This window comes from Leptosomus discolor, chromosome 13, assembly GCF_034619465.1.
Source record: "Leptosomus discolor isolate bLepDis1 chromosome 13, bLepDis1.hap2, whole genome shotgun sequence".
NCBI classification, from domain to species: domain Eukaryota; kingdom Metazoa; phylum Chordata; class Aves; order Leptosomiformes; family Leptosomidae; genus Leptosomus; species Leptosomus discolor.
Window position 1 is genome coordinate 19707631 of NC_141403.1, and position 18856 is coordinate 19726486.

General features: G+C 40.1%; 1 protein-coding gene across 2 annotated transcripts in view; it reads left to right on the forward strand.

Annotated features, from left to right (window-relative positions):
• MIB1 (MIB E3 ubiquitin protein ligase 1) overlaps positions 1 to 18856 on the forward strand; it is an 89919-nt gene that overhangs the window by 37839 nt on the left and 33224 nt on the right. For both annotated transcript variants that reach the window (XM_086472753.1, XM_086472752.1), the window contains exons 12-13: positions 324 to 475; positions 18606 to 18738. In XM_086472753.1, the coding sequence (XP_086328879.1) occupies positions 324 to 475; positions 18606 to 18738 (285 nt within the window). The remainder of the gene's footprint in view (positions 1 to 323; positions 476 to 18605; positions 18739 to 18856) is intronic.

The following is an 18856-nucleotide window of genomic DNA, read 5'->3' on the forward strand; positions in this document are numbered from 1 at the left end:
CATCAGCTCCATCTGGACATGAGGCATGGAGAAGGTGATGTGTACACCAGTGTCTTCAGAGCTATCAGGTGCAAGGCATGCTTGAGTTCTGGTGGTAGGGTGGTCATAGAAGACTGGAGCCCTGGGTGGGATAACTCGCTGAAGGGTTTGCAAAACCTGGAGCAAGGAAGTAGCTTGCTCTGAACTCTGCAGTGTAGCAACACTTTCAGGGCTGAAGAGCTGGTTTTTGGTTGTGTGGTTGGTTTTCCTAGTGCTATTTAAGCATCTTTTTTTCTTTTATGTGGATGCGTGTAAAAATTGATGTCAGCTCTTTCTGGCTTTAGGATTCTGAAGGTGACACTCCACTTCATGATGCTATAAGTAAAAAGCGTGATGACATCCTTGCTGTATTGTTAGAAGCTGGAGCAGATGTTACCATCACCAACAACAACGGATTTAATGCTCTTCACCATGCTGCGCTAAGAGGAAACCCAAGGTAAAAATTTGGTTTTAAAGATTATTTTATGATTTGTAAAAGACAGCCAAGTGCATGGGAGGGTAGAATTATGGTATTCTTGAAAAGATCCTTAAACCTGCATGCAATTATTTCTTAAATGTTGATGTCTCTTAGATATGTGTCTTTCTAATACTTGGGAAGCCATTATTAGAAGGAAGCTACTAGTCTGCTCAGTTTAATGCTGGATTCGGGTAACTCCAGATCCCTGGGAAGTATCATATGGTGGCTGTAAAAGTTTGACAATAAATGTTTCGATAAGTAAGTTAAGATCTTAAGAAAGGATCTGTAAAAATGTTTCTCTTCTTGGATATTGGAATTGGGAAAGAGATTTGAATCTTTAAGAAATGCTTATTTGTGAATAGTTGTTAAAGATACCGTGCAGTTATAAAGTGATCTTAGGATCGTTGTGTTAAATTGTATTTGTCAGTATAAGAAACATTTAATTTTGTTTTCTTAAAAGTATGTATAGAAGGAATTTCTTATTTCAGCTTTTATGTAGCAGCTTATCTGAAAAAGACAGTTTTAAGGCATAATTTCTTTTTTGCTAGCTGCCTAGTATACATCTACATTCAATCTTAAGATAGCTTTCAAAACCTATTGCATAGATAGAACTTAGTGGAAAACTTGCTGCATTGGTGGTTGCTTGTTATATTGTGGAGAAATGGTATTTTTCAGAGCTGTCAGTCTAGCGAGACTTCAATATGTTAATCACATGGTGGAGAATTTGGTATAGTTTACATGAAACAAGAACTGTGTGGTTACTTGTTTACGAAATTCTGCTACTTTGCAGTTGAGTGAAATTGGACAAATAAGGCTGTGTAATAATGTATGGGCATAAAATCTGGGTTAGTCTCTTAGGTCATAGCTATCAAGACTGATAGTTAAAAAGTAAACATAAGCATCTATATATGTATATGGAATGGAATTGCTTCACAAAGTAAAAGTAGTGGTTGGAAGTGTTTACAGTTTTCTACAGTGCTCATAAAAGCTCTGTAAGGGAACATGTCAAGGACCTAGTGAAGGGAGCTTATTTTTGGCGTTCAGGAGAATTCTTTCAAGTCTGACTTGGTAATTTATTCAGGTAATGTGAATTCTCCATATTTACATAACAGCGTTAGCCAGGAGTACTGTTTCCTGTCTCCAGCTACCTAGATGGGGTATTTTTTGTTAGTTTTTTGTTCTGCGATGCTTTCCTTAGGCTCTTGTGAGATGCAGGGAAAGTATATAGAAAAAAAGCTCTTCATAGGGATGCTGATGATTTTTCTGTGAGTGAGTGTTTTAGGAGCTGCAGGCTTTTTCTTTGATGGAGGGATTCGAATTGTAGTTCAGACTGGGGCAGTTTGACGGTTCGCAGAACGTGAGGCATAGTACAGTTTTTCCCAGAGTCCCCTCTCCTTTACAAAAGCTTTTGCTGGAAGAATAGGAAAATATTTCTGGTATGAGTGATTTGAATGCTGAGTAGGTTCCCCCCCAGACATGGGTTTTCACTTGCATCTAAAGCTGTTAGGTATCTACTTTTTTGGTTGCAGTTATCTGAGCACTCCTGAAGCACGTAAAATGAGAGAATCTTGTCTCTGTCACAGAAGTGGTGGTTTCATTTGTTTACAGCATCAGACATTTTACACAACCTGGGAAGAAATTGATGAAAATAAACCCAGAAGAAATGTATTTCAAAAAAAATTTTAGCTTTTTTTTTGTCTTGGCCAGAAAATCATTATTGTAATTTGACTCATTTAGGGGTTAAGTTTTGTTTTCTTTAAGATTTTAGTGATGGTCATTTATTTCATCATTGATTCTGTAGTTGTATCACTGGCCTCTTTCTGAATGAAACCAAAATGTTTCATGTTTGCCACTTTGTTTTTACTAATCTGATATAGAACAATAGATATTACTAATCTGTGAAATGCACTAAGCACAAGCTATTTAAAACACTGTTAAAAATAACCACCTGAACTTTAGCTTGTAGCTGGTATGGGTCACAAGCAGTACAGAATACATGCTGCTTGAAACCGTACTTCAGGACCTGTCTTTCCTAATCTAAGCTTTCCTGCTCCACCTAAACTGTTTTTCTGGCTTCAAGCTGTGATGCCTTATATGGAATACAGTGCACTAAATTCCCCTTAAAGCTAAATATATAAATATATGAAGAAATGTTATTTTATAGAAGTTAAACATATATTTATGTACGTATATAAGCATGTATGCATGTCTGTGTATATATCTAAGTTTATGAAAATAAAACACTAGGTATGTAAGTATTGTTGAAGTTTACATTCACCTTCATAGTTACTGATACTAAAATAAATGCATGTGTTAAGTGGATACCACAATAAAGTGAACTAGATTTTTATAGAATTTTTTATTGTTTATATCAAATAGGTATTTGGAACCAATTTAATTTTCAGTGCAAAACCTATTCTGCTTCTTGCTTGAGTTCTGACCTTTACTAACAGTAGGAAATATTTCTCCTTTTAATAATTTGCTTCTGTTCATACCTTGTGAATTTGTATAGCAACAGAACTTTCAGTTTTCATGCTAAAATGTAAGGTTGAACTGTAGATTGGACATTACTCGGTTTATGCTGTAGGTAGCTATAAAGTTGTGCATGGGAGATCGAGCTAAAAAGAAATTTGAAATGAAGCATGGGGAAGTTAAGGTTTTGTTTAATACGTGGTTTCTTGTTCATGATTTTTAACTGAGTCAGTCATATTAGAAGTGCATTTGTTTGGGACTTTGAGGTTCACAGTACTTTTTTCAAAGCTTGGCAGATGTCGCCTTTTCAGTGTTAATGAGATTTTTCAGACAGAAAAAAGGAGAGTAAAATTTAAAAATACTGTGCGGGTTGGTTATTTTTTCCATGTTATCAACTCTTGCTTGTGTTTGATCTATTCGCATACCTGTGACTTCAGATTGTTGAGCTGAAGACGTGACTGTGAAGTGTAGGCGTATTTTATATCCGTTGCCCCAGTTAGTTTTAGATTTGCATTGTATCTTGTGCAGAGAGCTTTATTCACACTGCAGCTAGCAAATAGAGGCTGCTTTTAGAGCTGACCTGACTTTGCACATGCGTATGCCTAGTTCTTCAGAGCAAGAAATTCTGCTGGACTTTAAAGCAAAAAATTAAAATACTGGGGGAGGACGCAGATTTCGTATATTGCTGTCCAATAGCAAGGAGTAAGTCATCTTCACGTTCATAAACCAGCAAGTAGGAGATTGAGGTTTAAAGTGGAATTGTACTTTTTCTCCTGTGGTTGTCTTAGTCAATCTCCTTGTTTTTACACTTGCAGATGGTTGGAACTGGTTGGCAGTGGAATTTTTAACTGCTTTTAGTGATTTACTTGAGGGGGTTCTCACCTGTGCTTGGTGTTAATGAGTGTTTCTTTGACTTCTGTGCTGTATTGTGGTGGAGGTCCTCACAGAGCCAAGTTGTGAGGTAACGGAAGAGTTGTAGGATTATTTTCTAAACCAGTAAAAGAGATTTTTTTGCTTTCATATTTGCAGTTCCAACAGTAAGTGGAGGTTGAAGCTGAGTGCAAAAAAAAAACATGCTCCTAAAACCTCGTATTAAAGTATTATGTCAGTAAATGCTTTGAAAGAAGACTTTTGTTCAAGTTGATTTGGAGAAGGAATATAATCTCCATGAGCAGACCTATAATTAGATGGCAGATTAGCCTGTAGCTGTTGAGGTCAGTGACAAATTTATTATCTTTAAATAGTAAATAATATGCCCAGCATGTGCAAGATAGCAAATACAGTTCCTATCCTGTGGAGTTTCCTCCCTTGTGCAATTGGGGGAAAAAAAAAAGTGGGAGGAGGTGCCCAGAAAGCAGCCTTTCCCTCTATTGCCAATACTGTTGGTAATTGCTTCCTTTTGATCAGATTTCTTTGGTCGGTTCTATTACAAAGGGCAACAGACTTGAGGAAAAATACAAGAGACAATAAATAATTGGAAAATGTGTTTATTTTGCTTTTTACCTATCTTTATAAATGTTGTAAGAGATTGATTTTCACTGAATGTGGACAGAATATTAAACACCAGTAGCTGTGTATTTACAAATAAAACCTTGAAATTTTGGAATACAGAATTTGTTACACTCCTTGTTACCTTCTGTCTTCAAGCTGCCTAGAATAATTGAACTCAACTGCAGAGAGGAATGTGTAATTACTCTGAGCAGACTTAATGTCCAGATTTAAAAATAAAAGAAATCCTGTAGTGATCAATGCATAGCTACAGCTGGTTGAAGGGGACCAAATCCATTGAAGAGGTGATTTGGTTCCATTTTACCAGCTTTAGCAAAGCATTGGAGTGCAGGAAGGTTATAATTCAGTAACACATTTTTTAAGTACATGAACAATTCACAAATGACATGTGGCTTGCTTCTGTGCTACACGTTTTGTTTCTAGTTGATGCAAATTTAAACACCTTCATTAATTTGGAGACGGCAAAATGGAAAGCTGTAGCCCAGCAAGGCCTGTACAGTATCCAGGCTTGTTCTTTCCTCGGGTATTTCCTGGAGGATCTTTGGATGAGTCTCAAATCATAGTTACAGTTTTAATTTTTTTTTTCTGTCTACAGTAATGAAATGCTAGAGTAGTGACCAGAAACCATATTCTTACAATTTCTACTCATGTAGTGCTCCCTTGCCTCTTTAAAACTTTACTGGGGAAGGAGGTTTCAGTGTGTGTGTGTGTGTGTGTGTGTCCCCCCTCCCCCTGTGTTCGTTTTCTGGCAGGTTTTGCAGCTGCTCTAATGCTGTAGTTGGTTAGTGCAAGTATAAATGTCAAGTGCTTTCAATTCCATTACTATATCTCTGGTTAGTATTAACTTTTTAGGAATGATTATATAATATAGCAGGATAGATTATTATTTTCTTTTACCCTGATAGTATATGTAACTTAATGCCAGAAAAATACAGCTTTTGAAAGAATTATCTGGGGTTGCATCTAATTTCTGCTAAATTAAGGTCCTTAATACATTTGTGCATGCTCACATAGCTTTTTTTTATGTTGTATGCTGAATTCTTTTTGAGCTTTGACTGCAGTGGGAAGTAGGGGGCAACCTTAGTTCAAGCTATTCGCTAGTAATGAGTGTGTTAAGTATAGTCGACATCTGTTTGTTGCGTAGCCTGATGCTGGTGAGAAGATTCATGTAAATATATTCCCAACACCATGTATCCTAATAGAAACAGAGCAGGTGTGTCACTTGGACTTAAGCATTAAGGATGGCTATAAAATTAGTTTCTATTTTTACCGGTTATACAGGAACTGTTTTACAGATACAGCTGCTCAAGTGTGCTTTTGGATGGCAATACAGTTTCATGTACTGGCCATATCGGGACAAAAAACGGCCGTGGAAAAAAAGCCGTGTAGCATTTGATAATGTCAGCATCTGTTATCCCTGTCAGTCACACAGTTGAAATGTTTGAGTTACAACTGTGTCAGCAGATGCCCAAAGTTCAACGTGTGCTCGGTTAAAACTGAACAGCTGATCTAAGTGATGGATGTGACATTTTAGAGTGACTGGATGTGTATTCTTAGAGATATGCTAACATGAACTAGCAGGAAGCCATGTCAACATATAATTTTAACTTTTGTATCACTCTGAACTGTCATTTTGTTTTGGAATAGCATTGCAATGTTTTACAAAGAAGACAAGAAAGAACACTACATGAGGAATTGTTACCAAAAACCTTTCAAAAGAAATTTAAGCTGTTACAAAGTTGGTCTCATTATATAGTGGAAGCCAAATCAATCTGTGGCGAGGACAGGAGCTCTTCAGGAAGAGTAGTAAACGCTGAGCAATTAACCCCTCTGTAAAGCTGTTGGTAATACCAAATTGCTTCTGTGAGCATGATCGAGTTCAGCAGCATTGCTCCATTTAGAAAAGCTACTACAATTTGATTTGTTTCCCACTATAAGCTAGGTTTTAATGTAGATATTAAGATACTGTAGTCTTCATGCTGAAATATCTGCTCATAAGAGAAACTGCTTTAAAGCAAATATCAATATTTTACTTCAGAAAATGGTCCTAATAAAATAATGTTATTTCTTGTGTATATGTTATCCTGTAGTTTCAGGTAATAAAAATGGCAGGCTATGTTTAGTATTGGCTATTTGAGAATTATGTGAGTATTCAAAAATAACATTCTCCACCTAAAGTGTGCATTGCCTTTTATATTTTTCTTGTGTGTTTTTTTTCTCCCAGACATTTTAGTAAACACAGGGGTACAGTTAGAATCTTTAATCTAGGCCAAATACACATATTTATCATGGACATAGCCTATTTAATAACTGCTTTTGGAAGGCTGCTGTCATGAATAGGAATGGCTGGATTGATGAGCTGGGAGGTCTTTCCTCCTGTTTTTCCTTGTTCCTGAATTTCATGTTGTGCCTTTACTTAGGGACGGTATGTGCTGGTATATTTTAATTAATACTGCTTTTAGAACTTGAAACTGTTGCTGGACTATTTCTCATGTAGTTCCTACAATTTTGTGGATGCCACAAAGTCGTATTTTCACGGCCAATTTTCTTAAATCGGGTTTTAAAATAAATTCAGCTTATTTGAAAATAGCATTTAAGATAACTTACCTTCTAGGTTGTAGTTGTCATTTGTGTTTTCATTTAGGAATCTGTCAATAGCTTTAATCCGCTGACTAGCAACTGTGGCCTAGAAATCTCTGTATTGTCACTTTCTGTGCATAAACCTGACACTGCACTTTGTATCGAAGAGCTCAGTGAGCATAATAAGTGCTGATGTGGAGAAAATTCTAACTTAAGTCTCACATTAAATTGTAGAAGTTATCGTACTCAATTATTTTGGCTAACCTTTTCTCTAATCACAGCTGTAATTTCTTAGCTGTTTCTACTTGTCTTAGTTGCAACCTGTAGATTAAATACTCTATGCTAGATGTAAATTTAAATGATACCACCTGAAGTACATAGAACTAGCTGTGATTAATAGAACAATGTCTTGTTTTTAATGAGGTAAGTTTTGATAATCAGGCTTTTAAGATTAATTCAGGATCTATTAAATGAGGAGTAATAGTGGATTTTGCAGCTACGCTGCAATCTGAATCAGTGCATTTCAAGGGTTCGCTGCCAGCCTTGTTTTGAATTGTTTACAACTAATGTTCTGCTTATCAGCTGGTAACAACTCTTCCTACCCACTTCTGTAGTCACTTAATTTAATGTTTTGTGATTTGTTACTAACAAGTATGAGTTATTTTGGCAATACCAGCTGACCCTTAGCAAGTTAATTTGTCACATGAATGTCATTCAAACAAGAGGGAAACCTGTTTCTTCCCAACAGCTGTTTAGTTTCCTCTTACTGGTTGTTCCATGCCTGCCAAAAATACATACTTCTTTACATTCCATAGCATTGTATGTTCATATGGGTACATAAAGAAGTATGTACTCTGAGCAGGTACACACAGAGTTGCTCGACTACCTGTCAGATGAACCTGAAAAGTATTTTGCTGCTTTCCGTTGCTGTCATTAGGTAAAACTCAGGCTGACAATTCTTTGAAAGAACAATGTTATGATTAACTGATGGTAGAAAATAAACTTGTTATTCTAACTGAACTTTGCAATGCAATTTACCTGCACAGTGGCTTAAAGCCCGTTAGAGTTCATTGTTCTGGGGTGGCATGGACATTAGAAGTGCTTTTCCAGATTTTTGCAGCCTCTTGCTGTTCATTCTGAGTGACCACGTTTGAGTGAAGAGTTGAATTGCTGGTAGCTTTGCAACGTGTTTTCTTGGAATTCATAGTTGTATTCCACTGTAAAAACTTCGGCTTCCTCCCAGGTCTTCTAGCAGATTTCCATGCTGGTGTACAGTTTGCATCGAGTGTCCTGAAGGGAAGTACAGACGTGTCTAATATGGCAGTTACAAACTTGCTTTCCTACCCTCCCCAATCCCACTTCCGTGCTTTTTTTGCCTCCCGTCCACAATTCTGCAATTTTTTTGCAGGTTTACACTCATTTCTGTTGTAGTTCAGAGTGGTTTAAAAAAAAAATAAAAAGGCACATGCCACCAGTGATCCTGCTTATCGTAAAGATGATGACATTGAATTAAGAAAACAACCTCTAACTGCTGTGACAGGATTTGGATTGTTAGGCCGAAGGTCACATGTGAAAGCTAATACCCATTCAGCACTGCTGCGAGCAGTTTTTCTCATTTTTTAAAATTGGCACTCACCTGCTTCAGTCAAAACCTTGTCCACTTGAAATATTTATGACAACTTAAAAAAAAAAAAAAGGCACCCCAAACCAACAGAACAAACCCAAAAACCCTCAAAGAAACAAATCCCAAGTTTAACCCTGTTTCGACAGGCTCTGCGCCTTGGTGTGGAATGGTAGTTAAATATTTGATGTACAGTACGGGTTGGACTTGTAAGGGGCTGTCAGATACAGCTTACGGTTGCTTAATTGGTATTTCAGGAGTTGATTTGCGTTACAGAAAAGAGTAGGCTTTGTTTTTACAGCATTAGGAGGTAAATTTGAAATAAGCTTAACAATTAGTAAATGTAATAGTCGTAACGAAAGCTGAGAGCAGAGGAAGTAAGAATTTCTGCAGCTCATGACAAAAACCTAGTGCAGCTGATAGAGAGCAAATCAGAGTGTAGCAGTAGCTAGCACAGTACTACAAGGAGAAACAGCAATGCAGCATTAGAATCACAGCAGTCACATTCTAGTTTTTAAGTAGGTTGTTTTCATGTACATCTGAGATAAAGCACCTTGAAAATTTTGCTTAGACCTGCTTGAGAATTCAGCATCGCACTACCACGCTATTTGTTAGATTTTCTTTTTAAAGTTGGTAATTTTTTTAGTTGTGCATAGGAAGATAAGAATATATTTCACTGAGATGATCCACCAGTTAATGGCATTGCAATTTTTGAGTTTGTTCTTTAAAAAGAATTCTGCCTACCAAGCAAGTTGGGGGCTTTTTTGCTATGAAATTTGGACTAATGTTGTTTTCTTTTAACCTGCTCTTTACACTACAAATGCTTGATACTTCAACACACTCAAATTAAGCTGTTCCCAGAGTAAAGGGATTAATAGAACAATTAAAAAAACATTCTAGTAAATAAGATAGACATGCAGAAAGTCATAGGTATCCTTTAAACGTGCAGAATAATGCAGGTCTCCTGATGTTCTGTTACCTGTACGCTTAGTATCATGCAGCATTTGCAGTTGGAAGAGAGGTAATGACCTAGAGACACACCAGCAGCAGCCATCTCCTCCTGAGGGCTCTCACTCTATTCGCTGAATCAGCTCTTCATTACAGGGGAGGGGGAGGCAAAGGGGGGCGAGTGGCGGTGCCTACAGTACCTCACCACCTTCAATATGTAGAACTTAAGAGGAGGAAAAAAACCCACGCCAAACCGTGAAGACGGGTGCCTGATTGGCACCTGCTGCCTTTCGTGGAATGCTAAAATATGGATGATGTTGTATAGAAATTATACCTTGTGTCTGCTGGGCTGAGAGTTAGGACTCCAAGGATAGATGCTAGGAAGCCAAGGGAAGGTGAACTTAGCCCACTGTCAGATGAAAATAATCACAGGCAAAAAGGAAAACCCAACCAAAAAAAAAAAACCAAAACCAAGCCCCCAAAAGTTGGAGTCGCTTCCAAAAAAAAAAAAAAAAAGGCACCAAAAAAAAAAAAAAAAAAAAGCGCGATCGTCTCCCCCCTCCCCCGGCAAAGATTGGTTTCTTCTCGTGCCTCAGGTATTGCACCGCATCCCGTCCTCCTCGAGGCTGTGCTTCCAGGCTCCGCCGCAGGCAGGTCGGTGCTGAAGCCACTTTCCGTCCCCAGAGGTCACGGCCGGCAGCCGGGTCAGCGCCCGCCCGCCCGCCCGGCGCTGCCCGCCTGGGGGCACCGCGGGGCTGCGGCGCCTTTATAGGCGGCGGAGCGGCGGCAGCCCGCGCGCCGGGCACCCGGGCTCCCCGGTGCCTCGCTCTGCCCTGACCATATTTAGTCAACCATTGCAAAAAATAGTCTCTCAGCTGTCGATTGTCGATCGGGCGGCGGAGGGAGCCGCGATCCGCCGCTCTGCCTATCGATTGCGCAGCCTGCACCGCCGCCCGGCCCGTTTGTCCCCCGCCGGGTTTCCCCCGCCTCAGCACTGAGCCTGCGCTGCCGCCCGTGACCCCCCGCGGGGGTCACCGGCCCCGCGAGTGGGGGGGGGGGGGGGGGGGGGGGGGGGGTGTGAGGCGGCCCCGCGAGTGGCGGGGGGCGACACGGCGCCCTGGTGTTTTGGGCGCTGGGAACTGCCGCGGGCGGCAGCGTGGTGTGCGGCGTGAGGCCTGAGCGGGCTCGCGTGTCCGCGCGGGGAGCTGCGAGCCCTCCCGCTCCTTCCCGGGTGGGAGCTGGGCTGTGGCCGCGCCGTTCCGTGTTCGAAGCGAGTTAGAAGTCATTTGGAAAACTGGCACCTTTGCTTTAATTAGTACATTGCTGTAATTCCACGCGGTTACGCTTAATAATTCACAGCATAGCAGGGGTTGGAAGGGACCCCTGGAGACCATCTAGGCCAAGCCCTGCTAAAGCAGGTTCTCCTACCCTAGGCTGCTGGGAGTCTCCTCTGGAGATACCCAAACCCGCCTGGTGGCAGCCCTTTCCAGTGCTCTGCCACCCTCGGGGTGAAAAGTTTTTTTTTTTCTCATGTTCAGTTGGATCTTCCCGTGCTCTGGTTTGTGCCCATTGCCCCTTGTCCTGTCACTAGGCACCACTGAAAAGGGCCTGGCCCCATCCTCTTGGCACCCACCTTTTAGGTAGATATTCCACAGTATTTTGTTTATAATGCTTAGCTGTAAAATTACTTTTAAAAATAAATGCTTGTGTAAATTAGGTGCAACTGTTCTTTGGAAAAAAAAAAAATTTAGAAGAAAATTTAAAAAATGGACAGCTTGGTTCATTAATTCGACTTTCATGTGCACAAAATTGGCCTGTTACAAGACCAATAACTAAACATTCAAAATGTGAAACGGAGTTTCTTATTCATAGGAAGTATATGCAATGTTTACTTCAGAAACGAATAAAGTATCGGAAATCTAGCCATTTAAATACAGCACTCAGGAACCCAAATACTTGAAGACTGTATTTTTTCAGACAAAATTCTTTGTGCTGCTCAGGAGCAAGAAGAGTGAAAAAACTTAAAAACTCTCAATCTAAAATTAAACAGACTTATTACATTAAAATGTAATATCAATGAATATTGATGTAGTATATTAAAGGTCAGTACTCCAGGGTAGAGTGTGAATTGCAAAGTCCTGAACAGCCCACTCTCTTGGATTTGTACTTTCCTTGCTGCTGCTTTTTGTGTTGACTTTGTCCTGTGCTTGGTAGCTGCTTACCCCATAACTTCTGTTGCAGTGTAGCTTTCTGGTAAAAGTTGCATTTTTTCATTTCTTCTTCAATTTCATAATCATACACTGAAGACAAAATTGTTGTGTAAGATCTAGGCTAATACAGAATATGTTTTCGTGAATTCCATGTAAATTCATATACCTCATTGTGTCTTCAGTTTCATGTATATTGAAATCGATTTTTCAAAGACCAGGAAGTACTTGAAAATCTGAGACGCAAAACCAGCCTGCCTACTTAAACTTGTGCCAACTGAGCCGTCAGTCAGATACGAGATATTAAACTCTTAATTTCAATATACAGCGTGCTCAGTAATACCGGTCTAAGGTATAAATCTATTCTTTGTTACTTGTTCCTGGGGATGCTTCCTTCTTCGTTCTTCCAGCGCAGCTCCCTGCACCGCACAGTGAGCGTGGCGCGAGCCAGATCAGGGAACTGATTTGGCTGGAAGTTGTGTGCTGACGTGCACTGAAGATCGTATCGTTGCCAAAAATAGCACTGTCCTGCTCCTGTGTTACTTCTTGCACTATGTCGGTACAAATGTTTCTTTGGCTTCACAGCGAGCAGGCTCAGAGTGCTGTTCTGTATGAGAAGTGCTCCAACAAAAAGGGTGACATTTTAGATGCTGTTTTGGGACCGCTTTTTCGGGGTGGGGGGTGGGGTGGGGGGGTGGAGGGTGAGCAGAGGTGGCAATCAGAGGACAAGAATGGGATTAGTAAAAACGAGCCTTGCTTCTGTTGTGTTGGAAAATGCACGTCAGGCTACGTAGCCTTAAAAGAAAACTTTGCAGTGGAAACTGTCTATAAATCTGACCTGCCCCTTCCACAGGAAACAGGTGAACAGGTTTAGCTGAGCCAAGGGCAGGAGTAAGAGGACAAGACGGTGCGTGTCTTGCGGGGGGAATACTTCAAGCCAGGATTGCTGTAAAATGTCTTCTGTTACGAAACCGTGTCACACTGAGACAGTGGAAAGCTGACCTGAGGGAGGAGAATGGCCAGGGAGTAGAGAAACTTGGAATAGAAAGTGCACTGAATCATTACAACCCCTAGAGATACGATTCCTGATAAAGTTTATGCTGATCTAAGACTTTGCTTCTAGAAAGGGCAGTCTGCCCTCTCTGCAGCTCTGGCTTCATCATTTTGTTATTCCTGTTGCTTGTAGTGATTGCAAAGTCGCAGGGTAAGTTGGAGTATCTCACGGATCTGTCTGAAAGCAAACTGGCCAAATCGGGAGCCTGCAGGTTGCTTCCCTCGCTAGGCAGTGGCATGTCTGTAGAGCCAACACCGTGCAGGAATCGAAGTGCAGGGAAAAGTGGGATGGTGTCTTTCAGCAGCCATTGAAGTTAAATGTGCTTGTGCTGATTGTGAAGTAGCCTCTCTGGCTTTTTTTTTATGCCTAAGTATTGGTTCTTTAAAAAACCAAACCAACCCCAAAAGGCCAAACAAACAAAACCACCTCACCGCCATCCCACAAACCCCCAGCTTTCCCCATTTAAATCATTCTGCAGTCAAATTGCAGTTGATAGCAGACACTCTTCTCTAGTGTTTCTTTATATGTTTTTTAAACAAGGTGGAATTTTGCAGTTAATGCTAAATCTGGAATCTTTTCCGTATGACAAGGTGCTAGTTTTGTCTTGCTACAAGTGCTTTTATCTTCTAGATTTTTCAAATAAATCCGTTATTGTGTGCAGCGTTCTCACAGAATGCCAATGGGCGTCTCTAAAAATTTGATGGGTGAAATACTGAATAAGGAAGGAAGTTTTATATGTAGTGAATAATACACCCTGTGTGAAAACTTTTGGTCATAACAATGATTTTATTTTGTTTTGGCATGGCTAATGTTGATAACTGATGTTGAAACAACTACTTTGTGTGGGTAAAAATGAATTAGTGTATTGCTCAGATCTGTGATGCAGTTTATGTTGCTGCATGAATATAAAATTCACGCTGTTGAATTTGCATTCTGCTATTATTTATAATTTAAATACATCATATATATGTTAAGCCACAGTTCCAGACTCTCTAAAAACCTGAATTAAAAATAAATAAATAAATAAACCTCATGTGGCAAGGTCAAATTAAAGGTTCATTCAGCAGCAGCATTTGTTGTTACTCTTCTACATTTCAGATTAAATGTAACACAGTATAAATGAGTGTTCCTTCTACCAAATCGCTTCTAACTATTAGAACCTGGACTGTTTTGTTTTTTTTTGTGGGGACGGATTATGTGAATTATGGTGAGTCACTGTACCCCAACAGCTGGGCCCTGGGAAGCAACAGATACCTTGATCTCAGCCCCCTATACACACGTGTGCTTCCTTGTTACCCTTTTCACTGAGCATCTGTTCAGCTCATATGAAAGAACAACTAGTTTCCTCACCCCCTTCAAAGCTTTATAGACAACTCCCTCAAAAATTTTCACTGGTTTTTCTTTTGTTGTTCTGGAAAATTTCAGAACTTGCAAAAGAACATCCAGCTGAAACAGGACCAAACTCTTTATCACCTTCCTGCTAATCTGAAAATACTGCAGACGGACAAATGCCAAAGCATACCTGTTAATTTTTTTTTTGTTGTTAGAAATGCTTTAGTAATCATCTTTCAATGGCATAGCGTTGCCATGATTTCAGTGTTTTCCTAAGGCTTTTAAGCATCTGCCAATAATCTTTGAAGCTACTCCATTAGCCGAGTTACCTGTACAGTTGAATACACTGAAGATGATAGCCTCAAGAGTTGTCTTCAGCTGGGTTCATGGTCGTGGTTGCCATTAGATTTGCTGATTTTTCAATCATTTCAATACAATTACAGAGAGAGGAGTCTGTCGTCTGTTTTAGTGTATACAAGACGAAAGCAAGTTTTCAGGACCACATCTGTATTGTGGTCCTGAAAATGGAGCGGCACAGCTCGGCTGCTTCTTCAGTACTTGGTGTGGAAAAGTGAATCAAGAATTACTGTGTAATTGGCATGCAACATTAATTCACTAATACGACTTCTTATGATACAATGCCTGCCTGTTCCAGTGCGTGCTGTTCTGAATAGTAGCCACTTAGCTGTCAAAATTTTGGCAGCAGCTCTAGAAAATCCTGCAAAATAGGATAACTGTAGGAAGGAAGGCTGCTGTGTGAAGGGACAGGATCTTGTGGATTGAAAGAATCTACCTCTCAGCTAATGAGGAGGAGGGTGCAGACTGTAAACATCATAAAAGCATTTGTCGTTTGTAGCATATTAACTTCTTGTAGAATTTTATGTCCGTAAAACCGTCCTTCCATCCTGCTGTCCAGTAACTTAGCACAGTCGGGAAGAGAGGGAGATGTGGTCTCTACTTGCATAGGCAGAAGCAGCTGAGGAGAGGTTACTGACCCTCTGATGCTTCACTGTGGAAAGTAAGATAAAAGTCCATTACACATAGCAGCTGTTTATTTTGTGGTCCTTCTGTTTTTTCGCTAGGACCAATGCATTTTAAAAGCATCCAAAAATGCAGCAGGCATCTCGTTTATATGAAAGTAAGATGCCCCCGAATATTTTACAGTTGAGCTTCAGTTGAAAATTTTCCTGGTATTTGAACGAAATAGAAAAAGATTTGAAGAGGATCTGGCAAGGCTAGCGCTCTTGCAAATATTAGGATGAGTGAATTTCTTCATAGCATACAAAACATTGAGTCAATTAATTTCTTACTTTTCTTTCAAAGATGAGAAGTATTCAAGAAATGGCAACAGTAATGTTTCTGAAGTATATTCAGTTCTCAGTGCATCTGTTAAAGTGTGTGAATGTACTTTAAATTTTATTTATCTGTGGAGTTGGTGGTTTCCTTATTTCCTTATTGAAGAAAAGGATATAAAATAGCATCAGTTGGTTAGGACAGTTCCTCGTTTACTGACTAGAGCTACTTTGGAGACAAGCTGGCTATAATTATGGATTTGAGCGTTAGTGCTTTCCCATAGTGTTCCTCAAGTTGTAGTTGTAAAAAAACCCAAACAAACAAAAAAAACCCCAAAAAAACGAAAACTCTTGACCTTCGGTTTTTTCTTAGGTTATTGCTGCCCCACCTTTTACTGGCTGCTCACAGCGGTCATATTGCTTCTGTCAGCCATAAGGAGTTTTCAGGTAATTGTTGTGCTTTTTGGGTGATCCCCAGTAGATAATTAGAGCTTTATGGGGTCTTTAGCAGCACCTAGCTGGGCAGGTGAAGATAAAGAGCTTGCATGACATGACACCCTGTGGGAAGCCACTGTAGAAATTTAGACTGGCTTGTGCCGCTGATACCGTGCGCTCCTGAGGCGTGCTCTGACCAGCCCAGCTGTCTGAAGGGCTGGGGGTGGTGTGCCCAGGAACAGTCCAGGTAGGACATGGACTGCAGTGCTCCAGACTTGTTCCCTCTCTAAGGTGGCTAGAAACAGTTCTGATGTTGCAAACTAGAGACATATTTATATCCTAGGTTTAAAAATACATCATTTAATTACAAAAGAAATTATGTTTATCAGCGCAACTAATATTAATTTATTTTGCCACATTTCGTATGGCTTTGGTAATTGTGTTTTACTAAATTGTATCCTTAATCTTGGGAACTCTTGCGTAAGTGAATCTCTCAAAAAATTAATGTTGGTGGTTTGTTTCCCCCCCCCCCCCCCCCCAAATATTAGTCTTTTTTCCTAGCACATGACAGAGCTGTAGAAGGCGTTATGAATAGAAGCTGAGCAGTGGTTCACAATGAGCAATGTACAATCTGTTAAGTGTTGTTGTCTTATTTTGCTTGTTATAAGTGATTTGGACTGTGAGGAAGTGAGAAGGTTAGTCCTGCCACGGAAACAAAAAATCCTAAGAGGTTGAGAACGGTTTCTTGTTTATTTACTAAGCTCAAGAAAGCTGTGGTGATGTTGATGGAGTCTAAAAAGAATGAGAGAACCCACAAACTGCGAAATGCATTTATTTCCTGGCCAAGTGCTTGTGTTCGCTGTGCAGAGGACAAACCTCCAGAGCAGCCTGGCTGTGGAGATTGTTCCCCTGTAGCAGCTGGTCGTGGGTCTCCTGTGGTGGGCCTGTGCGATCCTGTGGCCTGAAGATGCAGTTGCTTAGTTGTGGTTCCTTCGGACGCTGAATCTGGGGAGAAACAAGACTATTACACTGCAACTGCCAGGATGGTGTATTAAGTGTGAAATTGAGGGTTTATGTTGCGTACTCTGCAGTAGTAGGAGAACATGGAGGTGCTTAAGAAGTCAAGGTCTGTTAGGATAGCATCCAAGCAGCATGTAGGAAGGAGTGCGCTTTCTTAGTGGTACAGCAGTCTACCTCGTGGACCCTTCTGCTTTTCAGGAGGGCCGATTGGAGCAAGCTGTCCCCAGAACCACAGGGGGTGGGTTGTTTGTTTTATAGGAAACTCGTTGGCTTACTCTAAAAGAGAGCTTAGGAGCAGTGTGGATGTGCAAGGTAACAGATTATTGGAATTAATTAGGAGCTCCGTTAGTACTTGACAGCGCAGTCATTGCTATCTGTCGAGAATAATTTTTAAGTAAAAGCAGAGAGGCTCATTTTATGAGGATATTTGAGGCTTATTGAGATCCCACGTTTTCAGTATCAGGTGGCTAATGAAGAACTGTTTAATTCAATTTAGTACCTGCCTTGCAAGGCATTCTGTGACTGAGTGGTTCCACTTGCATTAGATAGGATTACTTGGATTTTAAAGTTTGAATTTTGTGAAGAAGCTCTGTTTCTCCTGCAAATAGCGTGTTGTTTCAACAGTAGGGAAAGATCAGATGACAGAGAGGTTTCCTGGCACAAGATTATAGCAGTTTCTGTTTTCCTGTTTGTCTCTGAGGAACTGTTATAAAGGAGCTGCACGTGCTGTTTATAAAGATAAGACAGTAAGGGAATGAAGTTTCCTTACTTTACCTATTCCAAAAGCTAAGTGAAGACACGTCAACTTGAGAAAAGTGTATTTCTGAGAGAATACAAGATTGAGGAATTTGTTTATCTAGCGTTGTGTTATTAATACCCTTAACACTGCGGTCTGTGGACTTCATGGATTTTAGTCTCCTTTAATACTCTAGTAATTAAGTTGGTTTTCCCCAACCTTGAATTTGAGGTGTAAGATGATAAATCCCCTTCCTTTGGTAGGCATCTTGGTAAGCGCCTACAGAAGGGGGGTGGAGTACTAGACACTGCCATGGCATGTTATACTCGGCCTCTGTCTGATATGAAAATATTATTCCACTAATACTCGCTTTACTGTTTCAGCATTTATTTTGTATGTGCCTTAGAGGTTTTACTCCAGTTTTATATCAGAAATTAAGAGTCTTAACTGTTGCAGCCCATGGCATCAGTTTAAAAAGTGATGATTTTAAAGAAATCTAATGTAGTGGAACTTGCTCATTAAATAATTCAGTAAAGGATGCTCTAAGGATTTTGAGGGAGAACAAGTCTGTCACCTATGTTTCAGAATTTCTGTGAATGTTTTTAAGGTAATTTTTACTGCTAGATAACATTCTTCTGAAAAAAATCTGATTCCCACACTCTGTTTTAGGTATTGTATGGTTTGTTTGTATGCTTTAACGAGAAGGAACTGAACATAAGATGATTACGCTTTGTAACTGTCGGTATAGCTTTTCACCCACTTTTTTCTTTTTGAAAAAATAGTCATGTTTTAGCTGCTACTACTTCGTAGTTCTGAGAATGAATATTGTTTTACTGTTGTCTCATTGTCATTCAACAAACACATTATAGGTGCATTTGTGTTGTCTCTGCGTGTTTATTTCAGTGCAATGCGTGTATTGTTGTCCAAGTTACCACGACCGTGGATTGTTGATGAGAAAAAAGATGATGGTTACACTGCCTTGCATCTGGCGGCTCTCAATAACCATGTGGAAGTGGCTGAACTTCTGGTACATCAGGTAGGACTCTTTTCTCAGGAGGATTTAAATATCGCACCTCAGTTAACCGTCTGATGTGAAAACAGTTTGCTGCTTTGCACCTGCAATTGCAGTGCAGCAGCAATGGAGCAGGGAAGGG